Below are 13377 nucleotides of genomic sequence, written 5' to 3' on the forward strand. Positions count from 1 at the left end.
ATCTCTATTTATTAAATGAGTAAATAATTTTATAAACATTTCATACAAAAGAATCTCTGCTGAATGGCTTGTAAGATCATGCATATTATTTAACAGAATACATAAGGTTAGTAATTATTTATAAGTAATGAATCAACTGGTTTGAACAATTAAATTCTTAGGACAAATCTACACAATAGTTGCTAAGCAATATTATAGGGGTGTTAATGTAAATGTAAGTATAATGTATGTATTGTTTTGAAATTTCTTGTATTAATTATTAGATACAATGTTTGGTTTTCTAGTCTAAATCTTTCTGGGAATAATATGCATAAATACTGTACTGGAGGGTAGTACAACAATACGCCAATACGGAAGAATCCTAAAACCTCTTAATGAGGTGCTTAAAAATATTTAAAGCATTCTTATAACTAAGTTTAATATTACATCTATGATAACAAAATGTTTAGAGTTACATGCTTTACAGAACTAATATTTTTCATATTAAAAATTTACTATTTAGTTTTTGTTTTCAGATTTTTACAAGAAAATTATAATTTTTTTATCTGAAATTATTTGTTAGTAAATTATCTTGTTAGTAGTAATTATCCTACATATATAAAACCCCCAAATATTTAAATCAAAAATAACTTGTATACAGCCATTTTATAACTGTATGCAAAAGCAAAGCTGGTATTTGAGCTGGAAGAGTAAATGAATTTTCAATTTAAGAACCTGTTGATTAATTACAAGACCCCTCCTAACACTAGATAAATCTACCCTAATAGTTTAAAATATTATACTTTAGTTCAGAAAATTCGTCACCTCAAAATTCAACATCTAATTGCCTAACACATTTTCTTTCAGGATGTCCATTTTTCTATTTAACCATTTTGAAGCACAAAACTAAAGCCACAAATAAAACAACAAACAATCTAATGATAACTGAAACGTTACTCATTTAAATGCAACTAAACTGACATTGCTTTACAAATAATGTGGCAGAAGAGCAAAAACTATTTTTTTATTCTTGATTTTAATATAACAAACACAAGAATGAGCAGTCGATAATGAATGAGCTCAAACCTACCAAAATGTTGGTAGCAGAAAAATTGTCACTAGGTTTCTTGTTCATTTATTTGGTAACAATCAAAACATAATTCTTAGGATTCAAAGAACTAATAGTTCTTTTTTAAGTTCTTTTAAATTTTTAAAAGTGGAAGGACTAAATAATTCTCTTAAAATTTTAAAATGAAGCAGTTTGAAGCAACATTTAAAGTACAAGTAGTAAGCAATTTACAAGTAAATAAGTAATTACATCTATCAAAATATCTTTGTTTAAATACGGTACTTTATTTACCTGGCCCTTGAAAGCTGTCTGATTCCATTGAACCTCTTGAAAATTCGCCTCCCCTAAAACACAAGAATAGCTTAACAAAAGATATACACAATATCTATTTCTGTTCATTAATTAATTATATATACACGCACAAAAAATATATATATATACATAAACGTGTGCGTGTGTGTATGTCTTTAGTATGCAGCTAGTCTTGCTTCCGTAAACACATTGTTTAGTCAGAGCCTATGTTCGTGTTACAGTTGTTTTTCCGCATAAAACGGTTAGTGTTATAGTAGAACAACATATTATTATGAAATTTCACTTTAAACTTGGAAAAAATGCTACTGAAACTTTTAATTTACTGAAAGAATTGTTTGGCAATGAATGTTTTATTATGGGCATGTGTTTTGGAATGGTTTAAAGCGTTTTAAAGATGGAAGAGAAGACATTAAAGATGATTCATGACCAGGTCGCCCTTCAACGTCAAAACCGGATGAAAATGTAGGTATTGATAAAGAATATGTACAGAAAATTTACACGACAATTTTAACATGCGAAAAGTGTGCTAAAATAGTGCCTAAAATTCTAATGTTTAAACAACAAGAAGCTTACAAAAATGTTTTCAATGACACTTTGTACACGATTGAAAATGACCCTAATTTTTTTGAAACGATAATACCATGTGATGAAATGTGGTGTTTTACTTTTGATCCGGAAATGAAACGCCAATCCATGCACTGAAAGAGCCCAACTTCACAGAGAGCCAATAAAACTTGAATGAGCAAGTAAAAGTTTAATGCAATGATGTATGTACTGGGTTTTTGATATCCACGGGATTGTGTACCTTCACTGGATCCTGAAGGTCAAAGAATAAGAAAAAACACCCCAAAATGTGGAAGGACAAATCATGGATTCTTCATCAAGACAATGTGCCAGCTCATTCCGTGGTGTCTGTCAAGCACAACATCCCAGTGTTAGAACATTCACCTTATTCTTGCACTATGTGACTTCTATAGCTGTTCTCTAAGGTGAAATCTGCATTAAAAGGGACAAGATTTGAGTCTGTGGAAGCTGTAATAGAGAAAGCAGCCAGCACATGTCCTGAAGGAGCTAACAGAAGATGACTTCCAGCATCGTTTTCAACAATGGAAAATTCACATGGAGTGTTGTAGGGATGGACGAGTTTATACTGAAGGTGATGTGATTATGTATAAAATAAAAATAACATTTTTTACGCTAGTCTCGTTATTTAATAGCCACACCTCGTATGTTCAACCTGTCGTGTTTGTTCTTGAACTGACATTAGCTATTTTAATCTTTATGTATAACTGTGATACAACTAAAACAATATTCGTAAAGCTATGATATAAACAAAATAATTTTTTTTTCTGAGAAGGCTCCAAAAGTATTAATAAATTATAACAATGTGTGTTTTATTACTTAAAAATATACACATTTTGTTTTATGTAAATTTTAGTGTTATAAGTTTATTCAATAATTGCTTTGCCATTGAACAATTTAGGACAGTCTATGTGAAATCACTTTGAATGATTATTTTATTAAAAACCACCTAGTAGTTTTACTCTTTTTATACAGTGAATACATTGAAAATTGTAGGTCACAGAACACTTAGTTAATTTAAAATGTTATACTGTATATTCTCTAAGTTTCGTACCTGTCTTGATCATGAGCCATATTTCTCAGTCGATCTTGTAGTCCAGCAGACCCACCCTTGTCTCGCTCAGAACTACCCTTCACCTCCTTGCTACGATCTCTTTCTCTATCACGAACCCTTTTGTCATCACGTTCTCGATCCCGACCTCTCTCTCTATCTCGATCATTCCACTTACTCATTCTGTCTCTGCCCCTATCTCTATCACGATCCCGCTCTCTATCTCTATTTCTACCCTTATCTCTGTCATTTCTATCACGGTAATTTTTGTCCTCTTTTAAAGAATCATCTCTCCTGTCTTTTTCATCTGATTTTGCGTCTTTTTCTCTGAAATCCATATCAGATTTGTCATCCTTCTCTCGTTCTCTTGATCGATCTCTTCTCTCCCTTCTGTCTCTATCTTTTTCTCTGTAATCCTTATCTCGTTCTCTATAATCTTTATCAAACCTGTCTCTGTAATCGCGATCTCCTCTGTAATCTCGATCTCTCTTATTTCTATAATCTCTATCTCTTTCACGATCTTTTTCTCTATCTTTATAATCTTTCATGGTATCCCTATAATCTTTATCTTTCATTTCTCTCTCATCTTTATCTTCTGAAGTTGCTTGATTAGGAGGTGGAATTGTCATGGGAGGGGGGATCTTCATCAGTGACATCGGAGAGAACTGTGGAGGTGGGCGACCAAATTGGTTGTCATTTCTGTAAATAAAATTATATTTATTTTCTTATGAGAACAAATAATGAAATAGTAAGAAAAACATAATTTACAAGGGTAGAACCACTGATCTGAACTAATTGGAACTAAACCTATGAGCCCTACTACACTTTCAACTAAATTAAAAAAAAGGACTGTGGATGAAAATGTACATATAAAGATAATAGAACATTTGACTAAATCTCCACTAACATTTTGATATGTTATTGACTATGAGGAACTTTTTATAAATTCCATAGAAATATTTGTCTTTACAAACATATAATTTTTCAAGATTAATGAGAATGCCAAATTGCATTTTCAATGGTTCACATGTGACACACTAATTATGTTAAAACACTTTGATGGGTCAACATTTATTGTTGTTTTAGTTCAATTTCAAGAAGTTATTTATAAATTTATGTGTTTGTGAGATGAAGTAATGCATGATGCAAGGGTTCAGAATTAAAATTGTTCTTGTCCTATAACAATGATCTTCTAACCACCTCTCTTATCTGTATCACTTTATATTTCAGTTCAGGTATTTCTAAAATACAACTAGTTATTCCTATGCTACAATAATATTTAATTCTAATAAGTAAATAAATAATATTTGTCGTATGAACTCTTATGAGTATTAATTAACAAAGTCGAGAATACAGTCAGTTGAGACTAAGTCAAATAAGTTCTTAAGACTACACAAGAATTAAAAATTAAAATAAACATACTTTAAAACATAACATTTAAAATAGATTTCAACAAACTTGACGTCATTACTTAACTTAAAGAGAATTTACATAAAGATTGTGGATGATCCATGGAATTAACTCCAAAATATGATTCCCACTTTTAGTGCATCACATATATACTATGTACTATTGTAAAACAAACTAAAGTAAAAAGAGTTAAAATCAAACAGAATATGGTCTACAGTTGCTAAAATTTATGTAAGACACATTGAAAAACTCATCCAGTTAATAAAACGGCATATCTAGAAGCCAGTTGTAAAATTTAGTTTTAAAAGTATTTATAGGGTATTTAGCTATTAAGGTTATTCACTTATTGTAACGAACTGAACTTAGTATTGATGATCTCAACTTTCAAAATAACACATTTAGATGTCACTTCTTTCATGCTATTGGTAATTTGAAGGTGGCGGCTGTTTGATAGGTTTGCCACACAACTGTATCAAACTGTTTACAATAACTAAAATGGGCATTTTGAGTGACATAATTTTACATTGAACTCTCCATAATTCAGAAGTCTAACTGCATTTATATTATATAAACATTATTATTCAAGCTAGAATTGAAAAATTAGTATAACTTACATGTAGAAGAGTATATAAGCCTACTGTTATAATTAAACCCCAGTGCATGCATACTCAAATTATAGTAAATCAAATCAAATTTATAATTGCACATGTTAGTAAGATTAAGGGATCTCCATTACCTTGATGGGCTAGAATCTCTCTTCTCACTGCTTTCAATTAAATCTTCAACTTGTTTTTCAGTTACAGGAGCTCTAGTCAACATCCCCATTCCTGGAAATAAGGTCACAAGATGTTCAAATAATGTTAAAATAATAAGGCAATATAGGAAGCCTAAAATAAACAGCAAATAATTAACTAAAAACCCAAATTCGATCTTTAATTATAACGGTTAAATTTGTTTGAATAATCAAGAAATTGGCTCTAACAGCTTGAACTGATTAAAATTCTTGAATAATCAGTTTTTCAGAGTTACTAACAGGTGATTTTAAGGAAACGGATGATTTATGTTGTTCAAACAGATGCATAAACATACATTAGAGTGATAGTGTATTAAAACAAAACTATATACTCATTTTTTTTATTAATATATGCGATAATGCAATTATCTGTACAAAAATACAGTATTTATTTCTTTAAAACAATTTTTAATAATTTTTGGTTTAAATATATTAAACTAAATTTCCTTCATATGTTATTATAAAACTATAAATGAATTATAACAATGTTGAAAATCATTGTTGTAAAGAAATACAATTAAAAAAGTTAAAATACAACAGTCATTTAGCTTGCAAAGATAAAAGATAAAAGTACATGATGTCATAGTATGTTAGTATTTAAAAATATTAAGATATGAGAACTTTTAATTTTGGTTTGTAGCACATGTTTTCATTACAAAATAACTACACTTAAGACTAAGTGAACTGTAAAGGAGCCCTTTCAGTCTGAACTAAAACTAATAACACACTATGAATGAAACTTAATTCTTTGTGTAAAGTTTGTTATTGATGAACAATGGATAATTTAAAAGAATAATAAGATTGAGGACATTTTGAGATCCAGAACAAAAACATATAGCTGAAGGCCCTTAATCCCTCCAATGTCCTTCCAGCCAATGCTGCAACACCAGGTTGTGTGCAGTGACAATTGTTTGGACCCAATCTCAGCCTGGATTTATGGGTATATATTTTTTTATTTATTTTTCTATTTTTACATAAGTTAGACAGACAGTGGTTAGTTAATCGTCACACTTTGATTATTATTAATTTTTTATAGTGCATGCTTAACTCTTGTGTCTTAAAAGCTTTTACACTTTAGGACGAGAATAGATTTCAATTTTCCAAACACAGTGTTATACAATTTTGTAACATATAACAATGGAAAATGTCTGCAACCTTATTATCCCTCAAATAATACTCAGGTGCATAAGTGAATCAGAATCTCATCAGTAACAAAGTGATTCCTAGACATCCAAAATGTTGGACTACATTTGTATTATATCTTACAAATTCTGGCAAAGTTGTAGGAAGTTGGTAACACATCCTCTGATTACAATACACATTGCTCTTGATCAGAAAGGGGTTTAAGTATTCGAGGAATCCTCTAGTAGGTTTACTTCTGTCTGACTTAAACATTCCAGTTCAACATAATGGATACAGCAAAAACCAATGTGTCACTTACATCTGGGCAATCCTATGGATGTCCAGAAGCAGCACATTACTAATATATAAAAAGGTGGATCAGTAGGTCTAGTCTACTGTGCAGGATGACTGTTGGAGTGAGAGGAGCTCCCTTAGTGTTATAGGCTGTTGCTAGTCTGGACAGCAATAAATGCACCTTAAGAGAAAGAAGATTCTCCACACTCTGTCAAAACACTAACCACAGGGCTGGAATGGAATGCAATTATAGCTAGTCTGTTGTATAGTGTCAAGCATTTTAAGAGTGTTTGGACAAGTTAAGAATAAACTTGACATCCATAGTCAAAGTATGAACAAATGAATGCTTTAGAAAAATGGATGATATATGTCCGGTTCGTGCCCCCATCTCATTCCAGTCTTCTCCATCGACAAGTCTTTAGATCTACTAAATGTGACATTCATTAAGTTTATTATCCATAGTAACCCCCAAGAAGATTACAGTGCTCACTTTATATACATGTACCATTCAGTATAAGGGAACATTCAGTAATATTTCTTACTCTGAAAAACAGGATATTTTCTAGTGAACAGGAAAACCCGGTAAGACATCCTGATGGTGCGCATAATAAATTAGTATATTAATAGGGTGCAACAATATAATTTTCAAATTCAATACGCCATCAAAGTTAAAACAAATTAGGTTCGTCTAATTTACAGTGTTTACTGAATTTACAATATTAAATTATTGTGCATGAAAGTAAAATTATTAAATCAATATAGGTGGTATTAAAGTAAAATGAATTTTGAATGTAGGCTAGATATTTTTGTAATCAAATTAAATACCATCTTCAAAAACAAATAGTATAATACACAATTGTAGATTGACATAGTTTTACTTTTATTATCAATGGTTACAGGTGTGATCTCTAGATTTTTATTGTTACCTGGCATCTGCAGTTGTGGTGGCAGAGTGAAAGGAATCTGCATCAAAGGATCAGCAAAAGGGGGAAGTCCAGATGCGTCTGTTGGTGGGGGCACTCCCAGGGGGGCCAAACCTCCCTTTCCCTTGTCTTGAGAACCAGGCAAAGGAATCTGAGACAATTGTGGATGTCCTCCCAGTAAGCCTACTCCAGCTGAAAATAATATTGTCCATTAAACTTACTAGGTTAGCTTTAAATTTTTTAGAATAAATGTCAAATACTGCAGCAGGTCTGTCACTTAGTATTAAATTGAGCTGTCTGTTATTCATGCTGTGCCAATCTGTTTTATTGTGAACTTGTTAAGAGAAAGAATTCAAAGCTATGAGGGGTTAGTAAAAACTCTATGTGTTATCAACATCTTCACATAAACCAAATATTATTAGATGGAAAATATTTCTTCGTCTCATATACGAATAACACACAACCACATAAACCCAAATGAGAATTTATCAGATATAGTTTGATTGAAAAATCCTTTTAAAAACTTTTAAACAATTTCTCAAAACAATTATTAACTTTGTCTGAACACTTCTACAAAAGTGTTCAACAACATACAATTGTTTTTGTATTGAACATTATAAAATTGTTTGATAATTGCTAACTTATCTAGTGATAACCGAGCGACAAACATTGAATACAGCAAAAGTTATTAACACAGGTTATGCCAATAATTTTAATAAAACCAGAACTAAGGCAACATCCATTTCAAGCATTTGTCCTTTTTAACTGTTACAGGAACACCCTTATGTTTCCTCGAATCTATCAGTTCTACAACAATTGTCGTGAGAATTGATAGTCATCCTAAATCATCCATTACAGATTCTTTCTATCCAGTTGAGGACGAATTTCTTGATATGGCTCTGAAGCAAAGAAACATATCTCTTTATAGAAGACTTCAGAACCAAAAACTACATTCCGATAATAGTTGTATAACCTTTCCAAAGTTTCATACATTAAAAAAATCAAAAGGAATTGAATTTCGCTAACTTGGTAATTGACAATTGGTTTTTCAAGTAAAATTAGATTGAAAATAGTATACTGAAAGTAGTATATTATTCTTAATAGCATTCTGAACCTCCCTGAAACTCATTCATTAACACGCCTGCGGTGTACGCACATCACTACTATCGACACTGTTCTAAGTCAGTGCAAGACCCGTGTCCCAGTGAAGGTATTAAATGTTACAAGCAATGAAAAATAATGTATTCAATTTAAAAAATAAAATAAACACAACAAAACAATAAAAATGTTATATTTTACGTGGATATTTAATTATCATGAGAATACTGTACTCAATTCTCGTAATTTAAAATTTCAAAATTGATTACCTGACCTCACAGCAGTTGGATTCCAAAATTCTATTTTTTCATGTGTTAGTTATCAACATCTGTTTTATAAAATATAATTACTCAGATTTAGTTGCATTAATAAATCTTTTTACAACGAAGTTCTAACTTAAATGAATAAAATATTTAATATAGAAAATATATATATATATATATATATATATATATATATATATTTAAATAATAGATTTATTAAAAATAATGTTGCATTATTAAAATACGAGAGGCTTCATGGTATAGATACTACACTCAAAAGGAAAAAAAGACTGTTGTATTAATTTGTTTCTTAATTTTTAAAGCTAATTCATTCGAACTCTGTCTGAATATGTTTAATGGTAAACTATTGCAGTGAAGAAAAGGATAGAGAAAATTTAATTTGGTTTACTATTATTGGCTAAATTTAAAATAGCCCTAACCGAAACTGATGCATTGCTAATGGTTCTTAAATATATAATTGTTAATAATACAGCCAAAGATACTGTGCAGTAACGTCAGTTGACACTTTACATGAAAGATAGAGAGAGACAATTTATCAAAATCGAAAGAGTAGTATTAACTCTCGAAATGTTAGCCAACTATTTTTGGTCAACCAATGGCGTCATCAACATATTGATCTTATGCACCATTAGATTAGGGAAGAAATTAGCTATGTTAGCAAAGGATTATTTCTCTTTGTGGGAGTGTGATGTAAGAAATAGTTATTGTGAACAGAGAAGAAGAAACACTTCTAGTTTACCTCTTCTCCATTTTGCCGTACAACATATCGTATGTTCTTGAGAAACAAATTGTAAAACACCAATAGCTCCAATAAGCATTTTACAACAATAGCCAATAAGTATTTTAGTGTTCTTAAAACTTTGTTCTAAAATTTATAAATTATCACAAAAAATCTCATTGTGCAAAAATAACATTTATTTTATTGCTTATATATTGTTTATTTTAACCTGAGAAGCAAAATATGCAATACAGTGAAACCCCATGGTAATATCTCCCATATAAAAAACTTTCCTACTTACGTCTACATTACGCTGCACTGAAAAAATTAACCTCCAGTGAAAAAGTTAAGGTTTTCTTCCACTTGTATGGAGTGTATTTTTATAAATTTCAATAACTTTGACCCTTCAAATAACGGTTTTTATCTATTTTTGTTCAGGATACACCAGACGTGAGGGTTGTGGCTGTGTTATATCAGAGGAACTGCCGCCACTGGCCACACAGCACCCTACCAGGATATTCGTGCTACTCATCACTGCCAGGTTGGCAGGCAAGTGGTATATTGTCAAATGTATAGAATGATGGCTAAGATGAGGATACGATATCATAAACCACAAAGAAACAAACAACTATGAATTATTTTTTTCAAGCCACTTTAAACTGTCTTTGTTATTATCAATGTTCCACTGTTCTACTATTTTTCCACATTATAGGTTCAAGTAAAAATCCACAGGTATTATATTTTTTGTACACTCATGCATTAATTTTTATTATCTAGTATCGCCCAGAAACTAAGATAATCATTAAAGTGCTAAAACAGTGGTTTTGTGGAAAAAAACATCAATTAGCCAATAAAGATTAGTGGTTATAACTTCAGGAAGGGTCATATCGGCAGGAAAACTTTGTAACAGGGTTTCACTGTACAATATATATTTTAGTATAATTATATTACTTAAATTAATAGTTGATAAATTACCAACCCCTTATATATAAATCTATTTTTTTATTATTTATGCACATTTCCATTTTTATTCTATATCTGTAGTATGGTTCCATGTATGTATAATAAAGCATGTTTTCTAAAACTGGGAAAAAGCTGACACCACATGGTTATCTTGCATTTCTATTATCTTTACAAGAACTTTATTCCATATACAAATTTGTGTGTGAAATTTGGTATTCACAACATATTTCTCAAAAACTTTGAACATCACAAACAAATTTTACATTTGTTATGACCTACTTAAAATTTAAAATATTATTGTTTGTTTCCTTCTGGAAAAATTTAACATCACATGGCTTCTAATTAGGTATATATAGGCTTATATTTAGTAAACCCCTTGCACTAAGCTCCAAAATGGCCTGACACAGCAGGATAAAATGAACACCACTTGGTGAACAAAATCGTTGGTGATCATCGAGGGCCATCCATTCCGTTTCTCACCAAGAGCATTCTTTGACCCTCTCTTAAAGCTTTTACCCATTTAAATGTAATTCTAGTTCCTGATGGAAAAAATCTCCACTTTAGAGATGTGCCAAAAGAACTGAAACAGTTTCTTCAGAACGTTCCCGGAATGTACTTCTTCGGAACCCCTTGTGCGTTGGAACATTTTACTAAAGCTGCTAATAAGTTTCAAGCGTTCGGGCACTGTTAAGTGGAACGACTAGGTGGTAGTTGTTCCAGTTCCCATCTAGTTTACAGGTAACACCAACATTTGAAGTCGCAACCTTTTGCTCTTCCTATTTAGAGATTTTAGAGAAACTGTTAATCTGGGATTGACAGAAGTGTTAATCCTTAAAAGTGTTTTTATTAAAATAATGGAAATCCTTAAACATGACAATTTATTTTATTACTTCTAGTTTACTTTCTCAATAGTTGTTTTATTTTCTGAAATGGTATTTAACAAGTTATGGATCTTCAGTATTTAAGAAATAGTACCTTACCAAACTTATTGTGATTTAAATAAAATATTTTTTAATTGAATTGTTTAGCTTACTTTCATCACCATCAGTAACTTTATGAGGGGATTTTAAATTTAAATTATAAATAGTTCTGAGCCTGGAGTCTTTTGGATGTTTACTACCTACCTGGCAGAGAGCTTGTCTCTCATGTATTGAAATACTCTGATTTTAGCACCATCTATTTGTTTGGTGCTTAATATCAAATCTCCATTATGAAATGCTCCTCAGTGATGACCAAATGTACAAAGTGAATTAAAAAAAGTATGTGAGGACTTTTACTTGAAATTTCTAGGAGTCTTTTTCAAGAGATAATAACAGAAAATCTAGGCTATCAGAAGTTTTGTGCTCATTACATACCAAAACTATTGCCGATGACTACAAGAGAAAGTCTACTGCTCCTCTCTTCACCATAAATGTTTGTTTTTCCATTTTATTAAAACCACACTCATTGATGGGCTAAACCTTCAATCATTATGTTTGTGCCATAAACCTCACACAATTCTCAATGAATCTTGGTTGCTGTGTGATTTTCCAGCCAAAGAAATCTTATAACATCATGCACTTCACACTTGGCAGGTTTTTCTATTACGACACTCATGTTTGAGGTTATAACTGGACAACATACAAACATAATGCTCTCTTAAAAGCACTGTACAAACCAACGTAAACATGGCGGTGCTACCCCATTATTTCTTGTGCTATTATTAATGAAGGTTATTTTCTGGAAAACCCATGTATAACATGACTAAAGGTTTATTTAAATATTACAGCTTCCTTTTGAAATACTGTAACTGTGTTGGAGAAATTTTCTAATTTGTAATAGATGTGATTTGGTACAGCCTTAAAAAGGTTGTTATGATGACTTATGTTATAAAGATTATGGTAGCTGTATTAGAAAGACTAACAGTATAGTTTTCTGGAAATGTGGTATAAAAATTTAATTAAGAAAAAACTTAATTTTTAGAGACAAAGTTAAGCCCTTAACTGCAATGCCACTTTGTGTTCAACTACCACACCCATGTAATTACGTGAGAAAGAGCTGCTTCGCTACACAACACCTGTCAGCTTTAAAGTGATACACATTGGCCTCTAGTAGTGTTTATTTTAACTACTACAAATCCACATTAGTGTTGTTTAATTACTACTACACTCAATTAAGGAACTATGACAAAAGCACATGGTAAACTTTTACCTAGATGTTAGAAACAAAAGGTTGTTGTTTTATAGTTTTTCTATTGCATTTCTGAAGTGCTTTAGTCGGTATGGCAGGAATGATTTGTAATAGTAATGAGATTGTTATACTTTTTTTATATATTTGTCCAGATGCGTTGTTGTGAGCTACACAATCAGAAGTGTATAAATTTTCTGAGAATAATGACGATCAGAATGTGGACTCAATTTATTCACCATGATCCGACGTGACGAATCAGAAGATTCTGGCGGCAGTTTAGTAAATAAAGATGTTGTTGAAATTGATCACTGCTGTTGTATTTCTAATAATGTAGAGTTTTTAAGTTCCCGGCATTAAAAATTCTTCCAAAAATAGTGCCTTTCGGATAGTACTAAAGTACCCATATTCCTTATCTTCTATTTTAAGTTCATTATTCATAATATGGGTATATATTTGTATTTATAAGATGAATTTAAACTTAAAATGTTTGAACAATCTTTCCTAGTCATTATAAAAAATAATATATGTTTTAGCGGTTGGTAATATGTCTACTGGCAGTCAGCAGCCATTCGCGAATCGACACAGCGCATTTGCGGCAATGACCAAACAT

At 31.1% G+C, this 13377-nt stretch overlaps 1 protein-coding gene across 2 annotated transcripts in view; it reads right to left on the reverse strand.

Moving 5' to 3' along the window:
* The window catches only part of LOC124360585 (SR-related and CTD-associated factor 4-like), an 83955-nt gene that overhangs the window by 11936 nt on the left and 58642 nt on the right, over window positions 1-13377 (reverse strand). For both annotated transcript variants that reach the window (XM_046814318.1, XM_046814317.1), the window contains exons 16-19: window positions 7539-7727; window positions 5140-5230; window positions 2997-3692; window positions 1340-1392 (exon numbers count right to left, since the gene is read on the reverse strand). In XM_046814318.1, coding sequence (XP_046670274.1) covers window positions 1340-1392; window positions 2997-3692; window positions 5140-5230; window positions 7539-7727 — 1029 coding nt within the window. The remainder of the gene's footprint in view (window positions 1-1339; window positions 1393-2996; window positions 3693-5139; window positions 5231-7538; window positions 7728-13377) is intronic.

Source organism: Homalodisca vitripennis, chromosome 4 (assembly GCF_021130785.1).
Source record: "Homalodisca vitripennis isolate AUS2020 chromosome 4, UT_GWSS_2.1, whole genome shotgun sequence".
Taxonomy (NCBI): Eukaryota; Metazoa; Arthropoda; class Insecta; order Hemiptera; family Cicadellidae; genus Homalodisca; species Homalodisca vitripennis.